General features: G+C 56.4%; 1 protein-coding gene across 8 annotated transcripts in view; it reads left to right on the forward strand.

The window, feature by feature from the left end:
* The window catches only part of TNS3 (tensin 3), a 229,719-nt gene that overhangs the window by 120,077 nt on the left and 85,210 nt on the right, over positions 1-24,432 (forward strand). For all 8 annotated transcript variants that reach the window (XM_047763136.1, XM_047763141.1, XM_047763140.1 and 5 more), the window contains 6 exons: positions 2,910-3,022; positions 3,102-3,162; positions 3,947-4,022; positions 16,631-16,760; positions 17,104-17,169; positions 18,107-18,211. In XM_047763136.1, the coding sequence (XP_047619092.1) occupies positions 2,910-3,022; positions 3,102-3,162; positions 3,947-4,022; positions 16,631-16,760; positions 17,104-17,169; positions 18,107-18,211 (551 nt within the window). The remainder of the gene's footprint in view (positions 1-2,909; positions 3,023-3,101; positions 3,163-3,946; positions 4,023-16,630; positions 16,761-17,103; positions 17,170-18,106; positions 18,212-24,432) is intronic.

Here is a 24,432-nt window from a genome sequence, read left to right on the forward strand (position 1 = left end):
TCGGTGACTCGTGAGGGTCAGCAGGGGGCCGCTCGCCCCAGAGCTCAGCACACCCCAGAGAGGGGCGTTTGCCTCGCTTTCTTCTTTTTTGTCATTACCTACTACTGTTGTTTTAAATTTTATTATAGTTGATTTAGGTTGTTCTGTCAATTTCTGCCACACAGCAGGGTGACCCTGTCATACGTCTGTACACACTCTCACTTACTGTCCATCAGCTTCCATCACAGGTGATTGGACAGAGTTCCCTGTGCTGTACAGTAGGATACGTGCTGCTTTTGGATAGCATTGAAGGGGTCTGGAAAAGAGGAAAAGTCTTCTCCTTTTAATGTGTCTCCTGCATCATTGCATAGCGGAAGCTGTGGTATTTACATTTTGTGAGGCATTTGCATTTTGCATTTTGAGGCTAATCTCCCTGCACCCATGCAGATTAGCAGGACACTATCCCGCCAGCGCCCACGTGGGGAGATGCTCACGCCTCAGTAATTGGGTGGGTAGAAGACAGAGTGAATGTGTAGGGACAACTGGAGGAACATTCGAGACCCGGAGGACGTGTGATGACTGCATTTGTGGGGACAGGCCGTGTGGTGATGGGAGCCATCACCCTGGTCCCCAGTGCCCCGAAGGGGGGCTCTGCAGGCTGTTTCAGGACTGGGCTCAAGAAACCATTTCAAAATCCATCTCCTGGTGAGAGTGGATTAATTAGCTTGGGTCTGCGGTCCAAAAAGCTTAGAGGCTAAACAGCAAGCTTCCTCCCGCCTTCATGTAATTAATACTGGGTTTATGAGCTCAGAGGCAGGAGGCTCATTTGATGGGTAGCAAATTCTCTGTCGCTTTGTGCCTCAATCCTTAAAGCGGTGATGCTGCGAGCTGTGGTGTAGGTCGCAGACTCGGCTGGGATCCTGCGTGGCTGTGGCTCTGGCTATGGCTGGCAACTGCAGCTCTGATTTGTCCCCTAGCCTGGGAACCTCCATATGCCACAGGTGCAGCCCTAAAAAGCAAAAAAAAAAAAAAAAAAGAAAGAAAGAAAGAAAGAAAAGATGAGATGAGGAGGTGAGCTCAGCCACCTGGTGACCTGCAGCCCGTCCCCCAGACCACGTGCCCTCGGGACTCTCGTGAGTTTTCCTGTTCTGAAAGGAGGGAGGAGCAGTTTGCCGCCGGAAAGATGGAAACACTGTGAAGGGAACCTAAGCTGAAACGTGTGTTCTTTTCTGACGTTTTTTTCCCCTAAAAGAATGGATTATAAGTGGGGTTTTTAAACTTTTAAAAAAAAAAAGTACTAGAAATTTCCTCTTGTTCAGTTCCCTTTGTATATTCAGCTGCTTGAGATAAAGGACCACATCTGAATTGCTTATATAAATTAGGTATCTTTAAAAATTTAAATGCATTTGACATGTGACATTGTGTGAGATTTAAGGTGTACAACCTGTTAATTTGAGACGTTCGTATTGTTGTTGCCGTAATTAGCATCTCTATTGTGTTACATGCTAACCAGTTCTTTTTAGTGGTTGGAATTAAGTTCTAGTCTCTTAGCAAGTTTGATAATTATACTACAGTATTATCTGTATTTACTATACTGTGTATTAGATCTCGAGGGCATACTTATTACCCGTTCTCCAAAAATTGAAACTGAAACTGCCATTCTGGGTATATACCTGAGGGAGATGAAGAGGGCGCTGTGTTCCTTGTGCAGGAGTATTCACTACAGCTGAGGCATGGCAGCAACTCAAATGTCCCCCAGTGGGTGAATGGATCAAGAATGCAGTGGAGTATTACTCAGCCATAAAAAAGAATGAAACCTTGCCATTTGCAACAACATGGATGGACGTTGAGGACATTTTGCGAAGTGAAATAGGCCAGAGAGAGAAAACCAAAATTTTGACTTAATTTTTTAACCATAGGTAGCCTGAGCCGGGCTGGCGATTCAGTCCTGGGGTGGGGGGAGTGGCCTGGGGCGGGCTGGTTGGAGGGTGTGGAGGATGCTGTGCGGGCAGCACCGCCTGCTGAGTCAGTGAATGCCTCCTTCCTGCACCTCGTGGTTCCGTGGTTCCGTGGAGGCATTAGATGTGCTCATAGGTGCTGGATATTGTGGGGTTTTGGTTTTTGCTCTGGGGTCACACACTCGGGGTGGAGGAGTGCATCTGACTGCATCCGAGAGCTTGGCAGGTCTGCACCCCCTTTGAGGTCACAGCTGCCACCTGGGTCCTCAGGAGAAACCAACAAGGGGGGGCTCCTCGGGTAGGATCTTCCCTCTAGCCCCCCAGCACTCACGCTGGGCGCCAGCCATCAGCCTGGCACACAAGCTGGGCGTGGTATTCAGAGACAAGATGGGCCACAAGGAGGGAGGGCCCAGGGGAGACAAGACCGAGGGCCGGTCTTGTTGTGGGGGCGCCTCTCACATGAGATGTGGCCTCTGACGGCTTCCTGGGGGTGGGAGTGTGCACTCCAGCCAGTGTTTTGCTGGGTTTCCCCGTGTGACCAGAAAGCGGGGTGGATGGGACTGAGCGACTGAGTGACCCTGACGCCTTCGGAGGTCAGGGCTGGCTCAGAGAGCATGCTCGGGATGGCGGCTCTTTTGCCCATGGACCTGACAGCCCTGGACCTGGCCCTGCCAGCTCTGGCTTCAGTGGACACACTTGGGCTGCTGCGCAGGGGGCGCCCTTGGTTCTGCATCTGGATCAGTGTGGGAGGCCTGGTGCTTCTCGGTGGGGTCATGGGCTCGCCTGGGCTCTGCAGGGCCAGGGCCAACGCCTGGGGTGCTGCGAGCCCTCCTTGCTGTGAGCCCTCAGGAGGGGTTCTGGCCCGGATCTCCTGGAAAAGCGGGTGCGTTTCCTCGTTTCCCTGCAGCCCCTCTTGGGCTCGGGAGCCGTGCGGGCGCCCGGTGGAAAGTCTAAGCTGGCTGCCGTTTGCAGGTACGTGCAGTTTCTCAGCGGGCTCCTGTCCGGGACCGTGAAGATGAACGCCTCGCCCCTGTTCCTGCATTTCGTCATCCTGCACGGAACCCCCAACTTTGATTCGGGCGGAGGTGAGTATCTTGCCCGGGGCAGGCTCAGGGGATTTGCTGCCCAGGGCTGGCCCTTTATAGACGGTTGCCTGTCTTGCAGCGTGCCGGCCCTTTGTGAAGCTCTACCAAGCCATGCAGCCCGTGTACACGTCGGGGATCTAGTAAGTGTGGCTGCTTTCCGGCGGGGGGTGGGGGGGCGGGAAGGGGCCTGGCCTGGCTGCCTTGCCCTTGCTGGCTGGGGGTGGCGGGGGTAGGGGGTGTGAAACAGACGCCTGGCCTGCTGCCCAGCCCAGCAGCTGTCTTGGCTCCATGAAGGGGTGTGGACGCCCGGACCTGGGGAGAGGGGCGGGCCCTGCGTGGTGGAAGTAAATGCATCACAGGTTCGTGACCGGCCAGTGGTCTTGTGCTTTGTCTCCGCTTTGCAAATGGCATGCACACATTTCCAGAATGTACAAATTCTGGATCTTTTTCGTTTGCTCTTTTGGTAATTGTACGCACATTAGCAGAAAACGTATAAAGGTGAAAACATCTTCTCATCATTCTGTCGTCACTTGGCATGCGAGCTGTCGTCAGGTGTCTGGACTCTTGTCGGGCCCAGGCATTGGTGACACGGGGGCAGTCTCCTCCTCGGCTGAGTGCAGATGCTGTGGCCACCATCAGCCCCCACCCACCCCCACCCTCCGACTCCATGCTGGGTGCCCCACCGGCTGGGCTGGGCCGGGCCTGGGGTCACTGATGAATGTTCCTCTCAGGACCCGGCCCGGTGCTGTAGCGTTTTCACACCGTTTGGACTCATGTCCATGGGAGAGAGTTTGAGGATTCAGATTCCTGGGCCAAGCAGGATAGTTTATCTCATTTCGGTTGCGGGGTTGCCTTTCTCAGAATGCATTCTGTCCATGAAATCATGAAATTGCATGATAATATACCTTCTTGTTTATTCCAAAGCAACATTGGCCCAGAACACCAGAGCAGGATCCACATTGCCGTAGAGCCGGCCCAGCTCCTGAAAGGGGACATCATGGTGAGTGGTCATGGCCTCGTCCATGCTCTCCCAGTAATCACACCTCAAAAGGGAAAAACAGGTTCGTCTGAAAGCGATGGCATCAACTCACTCAGACCCCCCCCCCCCCACCGACCGAAAAAACCTGTAGGAAGAATGAAAGGTATCCGTTACCTTAAGGCAGTTGGTTAATTTTCTGAGTAAGCCTTTTTTTTTTTTGTCTTTTCTAGGGCCACACCTATGGCCTATGGAGGTTCGCAGGCTAGGGGTCTAATCAGAGCTGTAGCCACCAGCCTGCACCACAGCCACAGCAACGCGGGATCCAAGCCCGTCTGTAGTCTACACCACAGCTCACGGCAACGCCGGATCTTTAACCCACTGATCGAGGCCAGGGATCAAACCCGTGACCTCATGGTTCCGAGTCGGATTCATTAACCACCGAGCCATGACGGGAACTCTTTAAGTAAACCTATTTTAATCAAAGAACAGAATAAATTGTTAGAGCTGCTTGCTGTGGACACCCTTGAAATTAAACTCCTAACCCAGGCACTGCTCTACCCAGGGTTCCATTTCCTGACCATCATGTGCAGCCTTACCATGACCTTGGCCTTCCAGGGGCAGGTGTAGATGAAAAATGTTTATCACCAGTAGCCTAAGTGTGAAATAAGCTTGTGTATTGCACTTGGTTTATGACCGAACAGTAATTTCTCCAGATAATTTTGACTCTCGGCTGTGCTGGATCTTAGGGGGAGATTAGCTGTTCCGTCTTGCCTCTTATCTATCTTGAATCTAAGAAAATTCCTACATCTAAAGTAGCCCGAGAGAAATCTGTCTGAAGTAAGGAAAACCTTTAAGGCGCATGCGTGCTTTGCCCACGCATAGAAGGGCTTTCCTAGAATCTGTTCGAGGCCTAGAGGGCCGCCCCGATGAGAAGGTGAGATGGTCACAGGTTGGTTTTTAATTTACTGTAAGTGGTTCATTCAGAGGTTTTGAGGAGTCTTATGAATTTCCCCTAAACTACTGGATTTTAGCCTTTTTTAGGGGTTGCTGACCACCCCCCCCAACCTGCCCCATCCTGAATCCTTACAAGGCGAAGTCAATGAGGGTCTCAGAGATACACTCCCCCTGGACATTCCCAGCTGGGGTCCCCCGACTTCTGGGCCGCAGGTCTGTGTTCAGAGAAGGAATAAGCAATTTAAAAAAGCAATAAGACCAACAGCAAGTCGCCTTGCTGAGCACTTTACAGACATCAGGGCCTTCCGTCCTCCCAGAGACCTTGCGGTGGAAGAGCCAGGGCCCCGTTCCGTAGGTGAGGAAGCCGAGGTGCAGGATGATTGTGGCGTTTCCAGAAATAAGCCCATTTTCTCAGGCACAGGGTGGCACAGGCCCAAGAGAGAGGGACGCGGGGACGGGCTTCTCCTGCCTGGCGTTCTGCTCAGCAGCCTGCAGCCTCAGCCCTGGGGTTCGGAGCGGGAAGGGGCCCCTGTTCCCGTGCTTCTCTGCCTGGCTTGCGGCCCTCGCCCAAGTCTCCCTGGACCTCCCGGGATTGCTGGGCAAAGGGGCCGTGCAGTTACTGACACCTGCTGTGTGCTGGGCTCCAACCAGGGCTTTACCTGGCTCTGGCTTTCTCTGCTCGCCGGCTCGGAGTTCTGGGTGTATCGTTCCAGCTTTAAGAAGGAGGCCAGGGAGTTCCCTTCGTGGTCCAGTGGTTAACGAATCCGGCTGGGAACCATGAGGTTGCCGGTTCGATCCCTGGCCTCTCTCAGTAGGTTAAGGATCCGGCATTGCCATGAGCTGTGGTGTAGGTTGCAGACGCAGCTCAGATCCCACGTTGCTGTGGCTGTGGCGTGGGCCAGTGACTACAGCTCCAATTAGGAACCTCTGTATGCTGCTGGTGAGGCCCTAGAAAAGACAAAAAAAAAAAAAAAAGGCCAGGAAGCCCAGAGAGGCTAGGAGAGAGGGTGGAGCTGCTTCCAGGGGGTGTGCCAGGCCTGGGGGGGGGGGGGCTTGGGGCAGCATCTCCAGGCAGAATGCTCCCTGGGGCCCGTGGTGAGAAGTTTAGGGCCGAGTCCCTGTGTGATGACCCGCAGGGGGTGGCGGAAATACCACGACGTGGAGGGTGACTCCCAGGCCTGGTGGGGGGGGCTCCCCCTCCCAGAAAAAGCTCCAGGTTGGGGGCTGAGGGGCTGCAGGGTCTTCCCGAGGCAGCAGGAGGTCGCCAGTCCCCAGGCCAGCTGGGGGCGGGGGGGGGATCTCACCTGCCCTCCTTTCTTCCGTACATTCATTGATTTGCCCAGCAGTCCCTTTTTGAATGTTTTGAGCTTTCCGAGTGTCTGTGTTGGGCCCTCGCACAGGAGGGAAGGCAGGGACAGAGGACCGTCTTTGTCCCGGAGGAGCCTGGGGAGGGGAGGAAGCATCTCCCTGGAGCGCCGCCGAGCACGGAGGGGGCCCTGCTGGATGAGGTGGGCTGGAGGTTCAGGTGGAAGCCCTTGGACTTGGATGTGAGGCGCCGGGCTGGGGCTCCCTGGCCCCCCGCAGGCCTGGTGAATGCCCTGGTGGGAGTCATTTGTCCTGGGGGGTTGAAGCCAGATCATCACAGGGCTTGGATTTTGCCACTTCCTTTTGGGAAATGTGGTGTCACCAGAGCTCTTTTCCGTGTCCTAAAAATGCACTGAATTCCCGTCACCTTACGGGTGGGGAACCAGAGGAGTAGGGAGGATGGGAGAAGAAGGGACCCAGTCTCCGGGTGGAGGGAACGAAACCCTGCGGGCGCTTACCGGGTGCGTACCAGCCGCAGCAGACCGGGAACTGCAGCCTCTGATGCGGCCCAGGGGACCGCAGCTCGACAGGCCTCAGGTCCCCTGCCTGGGCTCCTGCCGGGAGTTTGGCTTAATGGGATTGGGTGGCCTCAGACTGGTCACGTCCAAGCTGGAGCCCCCTTCCGCTGCATGAGAACCCCGCTCAGGGTTTGTGAGAGTGACGTGAGCTGGGGCAGCTAGCTGGGGGGGTGGGTGTGTGGGAAGGCCACACGACATGAGCGCTGTGGCTCTGCCAGGGACATCTACTGCCACCATCCTGGAAGCCCCCTCCCGGTGTGGTCCCCCCCCCCCGCCCCCGCCACTGTCCTAGCCAGCTGAGAGCAAGGTGTCTGAGGAGACATCACGTGCACCCCCTTCAGCTGGAATGCGGTCTGGGCAGGGGGTGGGGGCATTCTGAGGGGATGCGGGTGGGAGGTTGTGGTTTGGCCCTTGGTACCTGGGAGGCAGGTCTGGGAATGCGGGAGGAGAGGGGCCGGGTGGGTGAAGGAGGTGCTGGCAGACATGCCCAGGCTGGTTTCTGCGAGCCAGTGCCTGGGTGGGTGCCAGGAGCCAGCCCTAGGCACTGGCGAAGCCAAGCCTATGAGTTTGGGATGCGAGTTGCCTGCATTGGCTTTAGAAGAAAGATGGTGCCTCTGGGCACCCACAGCCACATGAAAGGTGCCCATGGCCACGGGTTCGTGGCCCACGGCTGTCCTCGGGTATATTCCTCAGGTATGTTCTTAAGTGGGTTTGAACCGGTGGCCAAATGCACCTTGCTGTGAAGCCCTTCCCAGGAAGTCGGAAAGTCTGGTTATTAGGTCCTTCTCAGAAAAACTTCATTTCTGGGGCACACTCGTAGTCTTCCTGGTGCTGAGTGTGGGTTTGAGGGGGTGTCTGAAGTGCCCACTGCAGGTGAAGGCGTGAGACCAGCACCTGCTCGAGTCCCCTGGAGACAGCGAGCCTGGGTGGAGGGGAGGGTGGACCCAGCGTGGCCAGGGGGCTGGGGCGCTTGTGGCCTGCAAGCAGCGTCATCAAGGGGAGGGGGCCCCACAGTCACAGGAGGACAGAGGAGGGGCGTGGGCCAGGTGGGAGGAATGACAGGAGGCCTGGTGTGGCCTCAGCGCCACCTCAGAGGGCCTTGAGAGGAAGAGTCTGGGCCCCACGGTGCCTCCTCCCCCGGGGGCGCCCCCGCCCAGGTTTCAGGAGGGATAGTTTACACCCGACGGCCCTGCCTTCTGCTCCCCTCCCTCCGTGCCCCTCGCCTCCCGCCGCATCCAGAGACCACGTCCCCATGACTGTCCCCGTGGCATTTGCCGTCCAGGCTCCCTTTCTCTTTGCTGGAGCCTCCTCTTAGCTCAGCCCCCACCTGAAGCCCCCCTCTCCTGGTCGCCCCCTGGCCGTGTCCCCAGCTTCCCTCTCTCCTGAGAGCTGCTCTTCCTGGCCCTGTGCCTCTCTTGCTGGGTCCCAACTGCCTCTTCCTCGCTTCGGCCTCCGTCCTCAGGCTCAGCCTTTGTGCCCTCTGGTCCCCCAGAGTCCGCCGGGCTGGTTTCTGGGACAATCCCCATCCATCTCCCAGACTCCAGGCGGGAGCTTCGTCCCGGCGCCCCTTGCCCCACCTCTCATCAGTCATGCAGACCCTCCACCCGACGTGTCCTGAATCCCAAGGCTGCGAGGTCATGGCCCAGCGTCCTCCCCGAGTGGGAGATGGACGCCCAGGCTCCTTGGTTCCTGCCCCCGCCAGCCACTTAGCCCCGGAGACCCTGGGTTATCCATCTTGTTGCATGCGGCCCCACACCCCTTTCCTCTGCGTCTTGCTAATACTGCTCACCCGCATCAGCCACATCGGACGTGACTGGGGCACGTGACCAGGCCCTCCCTTAGGCCGTGTCCCATGACGATCCGTCACAGATGGGTGTCTCGTCCGCCTCCTCGTGATGCCAAGCCCTCCAGCACATGGTGCACTTGTCCTTGCTCTGCAGAGTGGGACACTGCCCTGTTGGGTGGTGGCTCACCCCCGCTGTGAGCTGACAGGGGCCTGTTCCCGGGTGTGCCGTCATCCCCACCTTCCTGGCCGGAGCCTGCCCCTGAGGCCGCAGTCCCTGGGCACGTTCACACGCCAGCAAGCACTGCAGGATCCTGGGTCTAGGGCTGTGGGCAGCCTGGGCGAGGGGACAGCCATGGGCCATCCCGCAGGGATCTGTGTTCCAGGCCCATCAGCCTGGAAGCAGAAGGGCGGAACCCAGAGGTCTGGCACTCGGGTGTCCTGTCACTGGGGTCTCTCAGGCAGGGGAGGGGGTGGCTGTTCCAGACCCTGAAGGCGCGCTGCCTGTGGATTCTTGTTTTCGTCACAAATGCCAGCAAACAGGCTCTTGCCCATCTCGGCTCGGGAGACGCTGACCTTGATAAACCGGCCTCTTCCTGCACATTTATGCATGTCTGACAAAGCGTATTTTAGGATTGAATTATTTTTTGATTTCTGTTTCCTGTGTTTACAGTTCATTTTTGCACACTCTGCACTTATTTTTTGCAACTTTATCAGATGGAAGGGGACTGATAGGGGTTACAGCTGGAAGGGGTGTTTTTCCATCGCACAAGGGTAATTTTTCCTTGCCACGTGCGTAGAAATGATTTACCTGGGGAGGTTAGTTTAGCTATTGACCTCTAAGAAGCTGCAGAGTAGCTCCAACCTCTTGTGTGAGTTTCCCAGGGCTGCCATAAAGTACCACAGCCTGGGGATAGGGGTGGGGGCGAGATTAAATGATAGATATTTATTTCAGACCGTTCTGGAAGCTGGAAATCTAAGATCAGGGTGTCGGCAGGGCCGGTTCCCCCTGAGGCCTCCTCAGTGGGGGGTAGGCCCCTCTTCTCCCTGTGTCCTCACGTGGCCGTCCCTCTGCGTGTGTGTCTGTGTCCTGATCTTCTCTTAGAAGGACACCGGTGATGCGGGTTAGGGCCGCAGCCCCACGAACTCACTTTACCTTCATCGCCTTTAGAACTTAAACAGATGGATTTGGGGGGCACAGAATTCAGCCCATGAGACCTCTGTGCATTGACTAGACCTTGTCTAGAATAAACCTGTGAAATCAAGCATCCCTGGTAGCCTGGCACCTCTGGCTCTGATTTGTCTCCGGCCTTCATTCGTTCCCCTCGTTCATTCCCCGCAGCGGGTCCTGAACCTGGGAACGAGGCGGATGTGCCCTCGACACACACCCGGGCCCTGCTCCCAAGACTGTGGATTCCAGCTGCTGGGGGAGATGGGCCGCAAGGAGAGCGGGGTGTGTTCACGTGAGCACGAGGCAGGAGTGGAAGGCTTGCGGGGGCCGGAGAGGTGACTCCAGTGTGTCCGAGGAGGGAGGCTGAGCGGTGCTGACGGCGCCCGCCAGCTGGGAGGACAGACCCCAGGTGTCCCCACACTCAGATCGGAAGCGCTGGGGTCCACACTGTGCGCCCCTATTTGTGGGCTCCCCCAAATCCCAGGGCTGTTGGTTTAACCTGACAGCGACCTCAGGGATCAACCCAGGGAAGCCAGGGAGCGTGTGGCAGGATGTTCCTGGGTTGTGGGCAGAGCGTCCCGGGGAGCAGGCTGAGCCGCCGAGAGGGAGGCCCCATCTCCTGCGTCTCCGAGGCGGGAGAAGCACCTGGTCCGTCCTTTCCGGCCCCTCCCCGTCTCACATACCCTGTGGGAGACATTTGCCCTGTGGTCTTGCCCCGCCCCTCAGTTTCCCGCGCATCATCGCTTGCGAGTCCAGTGGGTGCTCCTTGCGTGGGGAAAGCTCTGGACGGATGAGGGCTGTCTCAGGGGCTTTTCTGTGTAAAGGTTCAAATAGGCAGGCGTTTCCAGTCCTCGTCAAGAATTTGGCAACATGATTTGGACAGAATCCCAAGTTGCAGAAAATGCTTTTCTGGAGAGGGCTCGGCCGGCTCCCTCTGCCGTTCCTGGTTCCTGGCTCTGCTCTGGAAGGTGGAAGGTGCCCCCAGGGCCGGCTCCTCGGGCATGTGCTCTAGGTCGCCATCCTTCCAGGCCCGGGGTTGGTCCTCTGGTTTTTTTTTTCCCTCCTTGATTTTGGTAAATGGCAGCCTAGTGCACAGACAAACCCGCCTCTTTCCGCATGAGGGATTCTGTGTTGAGATGGGTGAATGAAGGTAGCAGAGGTCAAGGGTATAAGGGAGCCTCCTTAGGGCTCACGGATTGGGGACACGACATGGGATAGTGGAGGGGCTCCGTCTGTCCTTCCATCCCCTCAGGGGCTGGCGGGAGGGCTGTTCCTGGTGAGGCCTGGGTGACATCTACCGGCTTCACCTGAACACGGCCGGCCCATCCCCTGCGTCCTCCCACTGCACACCTGACCCGCCCGAGTTTGCAGTGATTTTCAAGTCCACCCCTTCCAAAGGGCAGGGCCTCAGGTATTCAGTAAATACGCTGCTGACAGGAGGGAGCGCAGAGCGTCCGAGGCGCGGCCGTGTCGTTATGTAACCTTGCTGAGGAATTCGCGTGGGCCGCCGGCCTGTCGGAAGCCTGGCCGCTGTCCAGAGCCCTGATGGGCTTGTAAACACTTTCCCATCCTCATGCCTCGGCTTGCTGCCTCTGCCTGTGCAAACCCCGTGGCCACGTCCACTTCAGCCTTGTGCTTACAGGCCTCCGGGACCTGGCTCCAGCGACCCAGCGTGTAAACACAGGGGGTCCTTTCTCAAGGGGCCTTGCAAACAGCCAGCACCCTGCTTTCTTGTTTCTGGCCGAGGGCCCTTCACTGAGATCAAGAGAGATGAACGGGCCGTAGGCCCCGCTGGATCTGCTCCCCCGTCGTTAACAGGTTCTCTGCTGAACGGTCCCCCTGCGGTCCTGGGACTGGCTGGGCGTGCCTCCTTCTTGCTGGCTGGGAGGCTCCTGGACCTGGGTCGGGCCTAATCCATCTTGCATCTGCGCACAGTGGATCTGCTTCTGTTTTCAGCCACAGCCAACACTCCTGACCCGCCAGTGATTTAGTGAGTGGGTCACAGTCTTGCCACCTTCTGAGGTCATTTTCACCTTCAGGTGGAAGCGCGGTTAGTGTTGGCCCTGGATAATGCAGGTGCTTTGACTTAGGAGGGCAACCATCTAAAGTGTTAAAACCTTAAGGGTGTGTGGTTGTAGCTCCTTTTTTTCCTTTCTCTCTCTTTTTTTTTTTGTTTTTAGGGCAACACCTATGGCATATGGAAGTTTCCAGGCCAGGGGTTGAAGGGGAGCTGCAGCTGCCGGCCTCTGCTGCAGCCATAGCAATGCTGGATCCAAGCTACGTCTGCTTGCTGGAACACTGGATCCTTTAACCTACTGAGCAAGGCCAGGGATTGAACCCGCATCCTCATAGATACTAGTCGGGTTCTTAACCTGCTGAGCCACAACGGGAACTCCTGTAGCTCCTTCTTTGAGAATACAGTTTCCTTGAGGCCTGTCTAGACAGCTGCTGGGGCCACCAGCAAAGTGGGTTGAAACAGGGTGACTCTCTTCAGGTAGGGATTACATTGGGGGACCTGCATTTTTGCTTCCTGTTTTAACCCCATGACAGCTTAGAAGATTTAGGGGAGGATGGATTCAAATAGGGGCCACTACTGACTGGGGCTGCCGCACAGGGAGGGGGCGGGGACTGATGACCCGAGGGCTGACCTCTGACCCTGGAGCATGAGCTCCCAGAGCTGTGTCCTCAAGCCTGAACCCTTGGTCCAAGGTGCTTTTTCTCTTGCTGATGGAGAGTTTGAAATAAAAACGCACCGGCGCCGCCTAAGGATTTAGCAGGTCCGTTAGCATATCAGCTGCATTTAGGTACCAGATTGATGGATAACTTCTTAGAATCAGAATTCTGTCGCATGTGATGTGTGATCGGCATCTCCAGGGAAGCCGAGGTCTGGGTGGTGCTTTGGTTACTGGTCGTTGGCAACTCAGAGTCCACTCAAGGGCGTGGGGTGGGCTCTTATGCAACCGTTAGAAAATACAGGAGCTCCCGTCGTGGCTCAGCAGAAATGAATCTGACTAGCATCCATGAGGACGCAGGTTCGGATCCTTGGCTTCTCTCAGGGATTAAGGATCCAGCGCTGCCATGAGCTGTGGTGTAGGTCGCAGACATGGCTCGAATCTGGCATTGCCGTGGCTGTGGCATAGGCCAGCAGCTACAGCTCCGATTCGACCCCCTAGCCCAGGAACCTCCACATGCTGTGGGTGTGGCCTTAAAACGACCAAAAAAAAAAAAAACAGAAAGAAAGAAAGAAAAAAGAAAATATAGCTGTCCCAAGGTGCTGGAATTGTTTCATCTACCTGGCGGGGGTGGGAAGAGCAGGCAGACCTTCCCACTAGGTCCTTATCCACTAGGGACCACCCTCTCTCGGGGCCTTTGGTAATATATACATATAAACGTGCAGATACTGTCTGTGTTTGGATTTACATATTACATTGATGTCCAGTGCTTTTTAATCCTTACAGCATCATGAGACCATTGCTTTAGTATTCCTTGTGTAGTCAGACAAAGCCATGTCCAGGCTAAGTATCTTTCCCAAGACCCCAGGCTCCCAGCTCCATGTGCCTCTATGGGGGGCTCTGGTGAGGACCCATGGCAGGTGGATGTCATGTGATGCAGTGCTTACTGTGTCTTAGTTAATTGTCCCCCCAGACACAGTTGACATCCAGCTGTTTGAATTGTTGTTTCAAAGGCAGCTGTTCTAAAATCTGAAGGCAAAAGGATTGATGCATTCTAGAAACTTGCTGGGGAGACTTAGGTAACTAAAACTGGTAATGCCAAAAGGATAAAGGGGAAATTACAGACCTCAATCATGCTAATCTTTATAAAATGGTACCAATACTTCATATTTTAAAAGGGGCATTTGGACTTCCCGTTGTGGCTCAGCAGGTTAAGAACCTAGCTAGTATCCATGAGGATGCCTGTTGGATCCCCGGCCTTGCTCAGTGGGTTAAGGATCCGGCATTGCCGTGAGCTGCAGTATAGGTCGCAGACATGGCTCAGATCTGGCGTTGCTGTGGCTGTGGTGTAGGCCGGTAGCTGCAGCTCCCATTCACCCCCTAGCCTGGGAGCCTCCATATGCCTCGGGTGTGGCCCTAAAAAGACCAAAAAAGGGGGCACCCTTGGGGCCCTCCTATCAAGCAACATGTTGATGGTTCTTTCCGTGGGGTGGAAAGAGCATGATTCTGCTCTCTTCTTGCAAATGCTACACAGATTTATTGGTGTGCTTGATGAACACAAGTCAGAGTGGGTCTCCCACCCCTGCTCCCCGCTGTCGGGCTCCTCCTGGGTGAGAACTGCCAGGACCCAAGTCAGGGAGGCTCCCGGGAGGCCAGGAGGGCTGGAGGGGTGGTGGGTACCACCCAGGGAAGAGAAGTTCTTCCTGAAACAGCAGAAGGGAGTCGGGGGGACTGAGGTCTCAGCCAGCGCGTGGCTGTCCCGTGACAGTGGATCCCTCGCTCTTCCTCCCACCCTGAACCTTGCCCTCTGGAACACTAGGAGTCTTCAGGCACTAGAGTCTCGTGGGGCCTGGGAAGGGACCTGTGCCCCAGCACCCCTGGGAGCTGGCAGCCTGGGAGGGTGACTCCACCTGGTGTCCCTCCCCTGCCCCAGGGCGCTTGGCGACCTCTGCCTTACCCCTGCCTGGTGCCCAGCGTGGGCTGGGATTCGTGTCTGATGCGTCACGCTGTGTGTGTGTGTGTGTGTGTGTGTAGCTGCTGTGATGAGCCATGGGGAAACTGGAGGAAGGGAGCTCTTGGAGCTCCCTGGGTTCTGGGGGACGCGGAGCTCGGGCCTCGGGGTTCCTGGTGGAGCTGAGCTGTCCTCTGGGAGCAGCTGCAGGAGGAACCCTGCAACTCGCAGCAGAAAGGCTCCCCAGAACAGGAGCAGTGGGAGGGGGACCATTCTGTGCCACCTTGAGGCTGCATGTGGCTCTCTGCCTGGCACCTGCAATGCCCCCGTGTCCACCTGGGGCTCTGCCTGCCCAGAGGTGCCTGGTGCCCGCGTGGGGGAGCTGCTGGTTGGCCGTGGCTGCTCCTGTGGGCCGGTCTGGGGCGGCCTCCCTCGGGCTCTCAGCTTCTGGAGGTCCCGCTGGGTTATTGTACAGTTTGGGTTCCCCTTGGTATTTGTAAAGACTTGAGGGCCCTCTCTTTCCTTTTCTTCAACTTGTGTCCCCCTTTCACTCTTAACGTCCAAGGTACCAGTGGGCGAGGCAAGCGGAGGGCGTGGGCACCCAGGGACATGACCTCTCTGCGGGGTGTCTTCACTTCAGCATGAGGGCACTGAGGGCCTCTGCCGAGCGCTCGGGGTGGTCAGTATGGAACGAGGGCCTCAAGAGGGGTGAGATACAGGCAGCACCTTCTGGAAGGAGGGCTGGGAGGTCGGCCAGAGGCTCTGGATGAGGTGGAGAGGGCTTGCGGCTGGCCGTCTTTCTGCTATCGGAAAGCAGGTGGAAGTTTTCACGTTTCTGCAGATTTCTTGTTGGCTGCTTCCAGACACCCTGGACAGGGCCCCAGAGGCCAGGCCTGGGTCTGGCTCCCCGCCGGCCGTGTATGCACAGGCCGCCTGGCACCTCCGTGGGGCGAGTGCTCAGCGCGTGTTTGTCATCGTGCGACACTCCCCTGATGGTCTGTTTACATTTTTCCGTGTATTTGTGGGACTGTTTCCTTGTAGATAGCACCGTGGTAAAGGACCTCTGGCCTGCCCTAAGGGCCACGGGCCAAGCCGGTCTGGCTCCTTGAGCCTTTATTTTTTCTTTGGTGTGATGGTTTCTCAGGTTCGTGAAGATGACAGATGGTCACCTGCGGCATGGTTCCGTGTCGCTGGCCGTCCTTGCCGTGGCTGCTTCTCATTGACGCCACACAGAACGTTTTAAGCCTGCCTTTTTCCAGGAGAAGTCTCTGGTGAGCGCCTGGCTGCCTGTGAAGTCCCCACAGCCTCCAGCCTCGCTCCCTCCTGGCAGGTGCAGTGGAGGGAGTGCCCCCTGCTCTGTGTGCCTGAGGCAGGATCCAGCCTCTTTCTGGCCTTGGACCCCTGGGAACCCTGGGAAGAGCCCTTGGCCTGCCGTGGGAGGGAGGAAGGGTCCCCTCTCCTGCAGCAGCCCCTCCACCGCACACCTTGGCCTTGGAGCCCTCCCAGTGGCCACAGGTCTGTCAGGCAGGGAGACTGCAGGGCCCTTCCCGTAAAGGGCCCTTCCTCTGCCCACCCTTCCTGGGTGGTGCCAAGTGCCAGGAGGAAGTGCTTTGACCCTGCTTATCGGCACTGTCACCCTGGAGGCCTGAGCTGCACCCGGGGACCCGGGGGAGCTATAGCTTGAGTTCACATCTTTGGTGATTTTGGAGACTGGTTTCAAATGACCATTCGGGACGTCCGTTGGGACCACTCAGCACTGGAATTTAAATGCCGAGGCCTTCTCCTCCCCACCCCCACCCCCCATTACACAGGCAACAGAAATATTGAGTGCATTACAGAGAGTAATGACCCCCTGCTTCTTTCGAGGCTTTAAGGTGAAATATGGAGAATTTAGATGAAATTAGGGAAAAGGCGCCGTGGAGTTTCATTCTGCAGATGTCTTCCAAAGAGAGGTGTGGTCCATCCAAGGGCTAGAGGCTGTGGGGTTCCTGTCCTGCTGGGACAGGACCAGCGTCCTGCGAAGGACCAAAGCCTCAGGGATGTTTGCAGCCCGTCTTTGGGGGGAGCGTGGGGGGGAACGGGACCCGCTGTCGGCCGCACATGCTCCCAGCCCCTCCTGAGAGGGGGAGGCCTGCGCACCCCCACCCATGGTGTCTGCGCGGGAGGGCCTGTCCCGGGGACACAGCGCGGCCCTTCCTTCCCCCGCTTTTCGCAGGTGAAGTGCTACCATAAGAAGTACCGCTCGGCCACCCGCGACGTCATTTTCCGCCTGCAGTTTCACACCGGGGCTGTGCAGGGCTACAGGCTTCTGTTTGGGAAGGAGGACCTGGACAACGCCAGCAAAGGTGAGGTCCCCTGCTGGGTGCATATGGGGCATGGGGGCCGGGGGGGGCGCTCTGGGCTCTCAGCATGGTGACCCCCAGTGGCCTTGTGTGTTCCTTTCACTGTTGCCCTCAACCCCCACCTCATATATCAGCCCATTGACAGAATGATGCCAAATCTCAGGAAAGACAATTGATCCAATAAAGAAAAAAATTCCAGAGGAAACAGTGAAACTAGCGATACTTCCTCTGCCGCTGTCGCACAGTTGGGAGTGGCGCTGTCCTGGTTGGAACGTAAGGACGGAATTCATCCATGCTTTATTGTCTCATCTCCACGTTTGTTGAAATGGATTTTTTTTTTTTTTAGATGACCGTTTTCCTGACAATGGGAAGATTGAGTTAATCTTCTCAGCCACTCCTGAGAAGATTCAAGGTGAGTAAAATGCAGGATGCTGGGCGGGCAGGATGCAGGATGCTACGAGCAGGATGCTGACCTGGTCCAGTCATGCATAGGCTGGGATCTCTGGAGAGCCTCCCACCTTTGCATGTAATTGGAAATATTTAGCATATGTTTTAAGAAAATAATAGGCTATTCGACAGACAGTAGAGCCAGTGTGAGTCAGTAAGAGCCCAGAAATGGCATGATTTGCCCCAGGAAGGTCCCAGAACCTCAGGACTGGGTCCGTGCCCTGATGTCCTATTTATTTCTCCCCTCAGCAAACAACTGAATATTTGTAAAGAGGATTAGAAATGTGGTAAACCGCAAGTGTGTGCAAAATAGACTCTCCTTTTGTCTACAAATACCTTGAAAGGGGGATCACTACTGGTTAAGGCAAATGATTCATTTCCATCACGGGGTCCATGTGCGTGAAGGTTTTAATTAAGTTCTTAGCAGCTGTGGCAAAGAAACGCCTACTTCTCTGCTCAGTGCCCTGGATGAGGCATGGGTGGTTCAGCTCGGGGCTGTGGGGGTGAGAGTCGTCTTGGCCTCCTCGGAGGGATCTGGGGGCCACGCCTGTCCCTGCTGTCCACCTGCCCTGAGTCCGTCCTCTCGGTGCCTCTGGGTGGGGGTGTGTGGAGCGATTCTGATGGTCCTGTCCACAGAAGCAGCAGCTCAGAGCCCAGAGCCCTGCACCCGGAGGACGGAGGACCAGCGTTCGTCTGTCCTTTCTGCTGAGCAGTTTGCACGGTTGTTTGTTCGTTCATCAAAAATACCGCTCAGCGGCTCTGATTACTGCCGGGCTCGTGGGGGCGGCCGTAGGTCTAGGTGCTGGGCTTCGGCGCTCAGATCTGGCAGGTGCCCAAGGAAGGGGCCGGCTTGGCCGGGACTAATGCCTGTCTTTACCCACCTCCACCCTCTCCCCCTGCAGGGTGTGAACATCTGCAAAACGACCACGGGGTGATCGTGGACTTCAACACGGCAGACCCACTGATCCGCTGGGACTCGTACGAGAACCTGAGCGCAGACGGGGGAGGTGCGTCTGGGTCGCTGTGTCAGTTACCCAGGACCAGAGCCTGAAAGGGCAGCCTATTCCTGGTTAGATCAGAAATGCCCTTGCAGTCTGCTTGGAGGCTGGGGACCCCGCTGTCCGGAACCCCCCGCCGTCCGGAACCCCCCGCCGCTGTGAGTCTGAGGGGGTTTGTGAACATCAGGCTTGGTGAATCGGGCTGGGCCTTGACGAAGCTGGGCAGGCGATGGCCAGTGAGTGAAGGCATCATTCCGAAGCTTCCTCACCTGAAGCTGCATGTCTGCATGTTTCCAGGGGCCGACTTTTGCCCCCTCCTCCCCCTCCCGAGTGCGCGTGGGGACTGCCTGGTGTCTGAGCAGAGGCAGCCGTCCTGCCCCTGGGAAGCCCTGCGGGTGGCAGGCGTGTTGGTTTTGTTTCTGTCTGCTCATCACACTCATGTCCTGGTGTCTGGCTGCATCCTTTAATCTCCCTTTTTGTGAGTCCGTCTCATCCAAACACATTCTCGGTTTGCCACGCGATCCACGGTTTGGGTCCCAAGTGGCATCATGAAGGAGGAAAGGAATGAGGAAGCCCCTGAAGGCTGATTCTCAAAGAAGAGGGCTCAGACTTCTTTCAGGCTCCGGCCTTTCATCTTTGTCAACCACCGGCTGAGAACAGACCTGATTTGGGAGAGATAAGCAAAACACTTTTGGTCCAGTGAGTCTAGTCCAGACATTAAATAGCTGAAGGCAAGTGTCATGGCGATGACCCCACCAGTGCCCATCTTTGTGGGTGGCTGGACCTGCTGGCACTGGCTGGGATGTCTGTGGCCCATATGAGGAGTCACGGACTGTGTGTGCCAGGTGGCACGTGGCTCTGCTTGTCCTCCTGGAATGTCTGGGCTCACAGCCCTTGTTTTTTTTTTTCTCTTTTTTTTTCAGGGCTGCACCCATGACATATGGAGGTTCCTGGGCTAGGGGTCAAATCAGAGCTGTAGCTGCCAGCCTGCACCACAGCCACAGCAACGCTAGATCCCAGCCACATCTGTGACTTACACCACAGCTCTCAGCAACGCCGGATCCTCAATCCACTGAGCGAGGCCTGGGATCAAACCCACATCCTCGTAGATACCAGTTGGGTTCGTTCCTGTTGAGCCATCCTGGGAACGCTTCATGCCCGTATTTTTGTCACCCAGACCATCCTGCTGTCTAGAGGTGAAGCCCTTATCAGGTCGGGATCCAGCGTTGTTACCTTTGTGGCGCGGGTTTGATCCCTAGCCTGGGAATTTCTGTGTGCTGTGGGCGCAGCCAAAAAAGCAAGGCTGTGTGTGTGTTTCACAGGAGGGGTGGCTCCTGCGTGGTTTCATCACCCGGTGGCCCCTTTGAGCACCTGTGCGAGCGTCTGGGCACACCTTTAAGCACCGTTCCTGCGCCCGGTTCATCGACCCCACTGCCTTCCGTCAGAGGGGCTCCCAATTGCTCTTGATCTTTTTTTCTTAGACCTCTCAAATCTGTTTTTGAACATTCAGGCAGAGGTGAAGTACAAAATCATGTAAGTCGCAGGCGAGTCACAATCCTTACAGGTTTCACTCCATTTATATTATAGAACATCGGCGGTATTGCCTATGCTGTGCAGTGTAGCCTCGCAGCTTCTTTATTTGATGCCTGAAATGGTTTGTGCCTCTTCATCCCCTACCCCCATCCTGCCCCTCCTCAGTTGCACTTGGTCTTGGTGGAGCTCGTGGGGTTCTCGCTGTTAAGTGCTGCCTCTTCGGCCCCCGTAGCCAAGGCCCTGCAGACCCTAGCACAGGCACCTTCCAGAACGCACGCCGTTTCGCTCACAGGGCCCCTTCCCTTTCTGAAGTTCCCTTCCTCTCCCCGACTCTCCAGGCTTCCTCGGGCCGACCTGCAATGGTGAACTCGTTCCCAAGGCTCTTAGCTCTGGCCGAAAGCTGCGGGCTCTCGGCTCTGCTCCCATCAGGACCGAACTCTAGCCAGGGCTTAGGAGGGTTTGGCAGCCTGTAGAACGGTGTCTTTTGGCTGGGCAGTGACATAGTGCAGCCCTCTCTTTTCTGTCTGCACGTCCATCTCTAGTCCTGCTAGTAACACGCACACACACGCTCTGACTTAAGCTGCATTTATCCCTGGAAGTCCCTACCTTCCTGGACTGGACCCTCTGCAGCTGCCTTCAAGTGGGCCCTCGATCCCCCATTTACAGCTGAGCGAGGCGTTCCACTTTCTACCCGTGGTGAACTCCTCTGCTCCCGGCTCTGTGGCCCTGACGGGGCAGTGGGGGGGGGGGGGGTCCCGCTGCCCCATCAGCATTTTGTGGAGCACTCCGTGTCTCGAGGAGAGAGAAGTGGGGGGTGCTCGAGAGAGCATGGCAGCCTGCCAGAAGCCTCTCGCATGTCATCTTATTTAATCCACCCAGAAACCTGTGCCTCGCTTTCGAGGTAAAAGGGACAGTTCCCAGGAGTGATCAAAGACGAGAAATTGGTGAGGGGTCCTGGTAGCCCTTTGGGGTGCTTGGGTGTTGGTGGTCCCAGGTGCAGCTGAGCCAGCGGTCCTGTGCTCGAGGTCACGTGGGACAGAGACTGTGGAACTGGGGCTCCGGCGCGGGCCATTTGACCCCAAAGCTTGCGCGGTGCAAAGGTTATCTTTCCAGCGCGGGCTGCGGGCAGCTTGATCCCGGTAGGCAGTTGGAGCAGCAGAGACTTAGTTCCAGGGCCCTGAGTAGTGAGCTTCTGGATGGATGTGACCATCTCTCCCCGGTGGGCCTGTTGATCTTGGGCACTGCTCGTGGGGCCCTGGCTGCACGGTGGACCCTCTACTCGGGCCCAGGAAGTGGAGCTGGGCTGGGTCCGGCAGCCCCACGCATGCTGGGTGACAGGGCGGGGCCAGGATTGCTGCCTGTGCATGGCCCTGTTATGTGCAGCTCTGTTTAAAGACGGCTTATTGACTCTCTTGGTTCGGTAACTCCTGGCCGTCGGTGCGGTGATCGTGTCTGACCAGAGCTTTTCCATACGTGCGTTTTCTCCAGAAGAAACCTCACAGTCTCCTGCTCTGAGGAGCCCAGGATGGCACTTCAGTGCCATGCTTGGGGGCCGCTTTAAACAAAAAAAGCACTGACAAAATGCACAGAAATGCCAAAAAAGGTGGCACTAAATAAGCCTGGGTGGGCACTTGTTTATGGTCTGAGAGCTGAAAGGAGAAAGCAGGGCGTTCCTTTTTGCCACCCCAGCCAGGAGCCTGCATGTGTGGGACTGGAAACTTCTACCTCCCTGTGCGTGTCACTGAGCGACCCAGAAAACGCCAGGCGTATTGATTTGGGGGGGTTACAAGTCATTCTTAGCGAGTAGGCGAATTTGCAGATGCGGAATCATGATGAAGGGGGGAAAGGCTCAACTTATTCTGTTTCCTTTGTCCCTGCCCTGAGGAGGGGCTCTGTCCTCTGCTGTCCTCTGTGCCCAGGAACAACCGCTGTCCCGCCCAGGGAGGTGTAAGACCCACAGCTCTGCACAGCTGCCCCCTCCGCCTGTGCTGTGTCACCTTGGACGGATTACTTGACTTCTCTGTGCCCGTTTCTCCTCGGCAGAGTGGGAGGAGGTGTAGCACCAGAGCTGCCGTGGGGGTGCAGTGAAATGGACCCCCAGAAGCGCTGAGCATGTCCTTTGGATGCCAGGACTCTGTAACAGTGTTAGCCCTTTCTCGGAATCCCAGAGACTGATGGAGGCTCTGGTCTAACCTGAGATTGGGGGAGGTGCGCGGCACCCTGAGATGTCTTGGGATAGGCACGTGACTGTCTTTCCCTGCACTGTCAGGTGCCCCGCAGCACAGCATGGCAGAACCGAGGGGGGCCTGTGACCAGGGGCTCTGGTGACTTCTATTCCAGCCAGAAGACTTTTCTGTTCCCGTCTGTCTCACCTCCATGCTGACCTTGCTCAGTGATGACGCTTAGCTCTGCCTCGACTTCCTGTTTCACGGAGAACATTCCCCAGACAGGACGGACCTGTTCTGCTCTTCAGCACGGATCGGGTTCCTGAACTTGGCCTGTCACCCCCAGAGGCAGCGTTCCCTGGGGGCAGGTAATGATGAGGACAGGCAGTGAGCCCAGCTGAGCAGGTGCAGCCGTGGCCCTGCTCCACTCCTCCGAGGTGCAGTGCTTCTCTTTCTGACCAAACCTCAGTGTCCTCCTCTGTAAAATGGCCTATTTTAATTAGCTCACCCTAGAGATAACGTCTACTGCTGAGTTCTTTTTCTATTATTCTACATTCAGTCTCTCTTTTGCATATGCATCTCCTGTTTCCTTAGGGTCTGCTGTGTTTCTGAGCCTGTAAGGGGCTCAAGGAGAGAAAATAAGCAGACCTGGGAGTTCCCGTTGTAGCGCAGTGGAAACGAATCTGACTAGGAACCATGAGGTTGCGGGTTCGATCCCTGGCCTCGCTCAGTGGGCCAGCGATCTGGCGTTGCCGTGAGCTGTGGTGTAGGTCGCAGATGTGACTCGGATCCCACATTGCTGTGGCTGTGGGGTAGGCTGGCAGCTGTGGCTCTGATTCGACCCCTAGCCTGGGAACTTCCATATGCCACAGGTGTGGCCCTAAAAAGACACACAGAAAGAAGTGTTGGGTCAAGTTGTGACCTTTAGGTGTTGTCAGTTTGAAAATGGATTTGAAAGCATTTCTCCCTAGAAATTGTTGGCTATTGAGATTTGGAAAAGCAAACCGGCCCCCAGGAGGAGCATCCACTGGAACCTGGCAGGTCAGAGGTTAGGTCCTGGCTCCGCTCTGCTCAGGGCCAGGCTCCTCATCTGCGGGATGGGAATGCGGCTGCCTGAGCTCCCAGAACTTCCAGAAATTGGAGGTGGGGGGGGTGCTTCACCAGTGTCCAGCCATGGCAACCACTCCCTGAACGCTTCCACGTTCTGTACCCAGACCAAGGGGAGTTTCTTCTGTCTTGCCCCCAGCCAAGCGGGCGTTGACAGTTGAGTGGAAAGCAGCTTTGGGTGTTAACTTTTGCAAACGGATTGGATCCTGTCCAAAACATAAGTGCGACATTGGAGGCTGTTCAGGAGTCATAACTGGCCCTGAGCTGTCATCTCACTCAGAGTCTATTGCTCGTCTAGTCTGAGGGATAATGGAGAAATCGGTTCAGACTTCATATTGTCCGGGCTGATTTTGCACGAATTGAATCGGTCTCCCAGGGAGGGCTAGGGCGTTAAGTGGCATTACCCCAGGACAGACAGCGAACAGAGGCACTGAGAGTTGGCTCAATTTCCCTGCAGCCCTTGGTCCCCAACCTGCGAACATGCCTTGGGCCATGGGACCCACTTCGGGAGTCATTGTGTCCTGTGCTCTGGGCAGGCGTCTGAAAGGCAGGTAGCTGTTGGTGTGCCCGCAGCTCCAGTATCTTCCTAGATTCCAGCCAAGTGGGTGTTTCTTCAGCTCACACTTTCCTCTTCCCATTTATGAGAGGCGTCAGCATAGCTCCTGCCCTTTGATGCTGCACTGGCTTAAGCAGCAGGCACCCAGGATCCCTGCCTGTTCCCTGGATCCTGCCTCTGGAACACGGATCTTCAGACTCTGTCACTGGTGCCCTGCCTTGGGGACAGCAGTTTAGTTCTGGCTTTTGATGGGTTTTCTGAGAGATGAACTTTGAAGTGGGCTCGGCTCCCCATCCCCACCCCCATCTCCCCAAGACCCTAAGTCATGCAGCTTCTACATGAGTGTGAGCTGCAGAGTGTGTAAAGGTGGTGTGGCTGGGGGTTTACTCTTTGTTCCCTTCTTTAAAAGCTCTTGCACGCAGACCTGCTTTTATCAAATTGCCCCTCAGTCAAGCCCCTCCTGGCTTGCTCCCCGCTTAGCCTGGAGCTGGCACGTTGGCTGCATAAATTCCGCTCAGATCAAACCTGTTGAATTTCCTTGTGTGTCCTCCGTGGGGAGAACTTTCTGTTGCCAGTAACGGGCAGATGGCAGTCTTCCATTCTGCATCCCTGCCATCAGGGGCGTCTCTGCCAAGTCAGGGCTGAGACATTCTGGCGATGTCACTAACACAGGAAAGATACAGACTTTAACTCCTTGACAAGGGCAACCCAAAGCCTGAGCGAGAAGGGGCTGGGGCGCATGTGCTCCTGGGTGCGCCCTCCCGAGCACGCGCCCTCGTTACCCCTCCTGCCACCTCTTGCCTGAGATGGTTACACTGTTACCCCGCCTCCCATCTCTTCAGACTTAACAGATGTTAGGGGGCCCTTTC

Source organism: Phacochoerus africanus, chromosome 16 (assembly GCF_016906955.1).
Source record: "Phacochoerus africanus isolate WHEZ1 chromosome 16, ROS_Pafr_v1, whole genome shotgun sequence".
Lineage (NCBI taxonomy): Eukaryota > Metazoa > Chordata > Mammalia > Artiodactyla > Suidae > Phacochoerus > Phacochoerus africanus.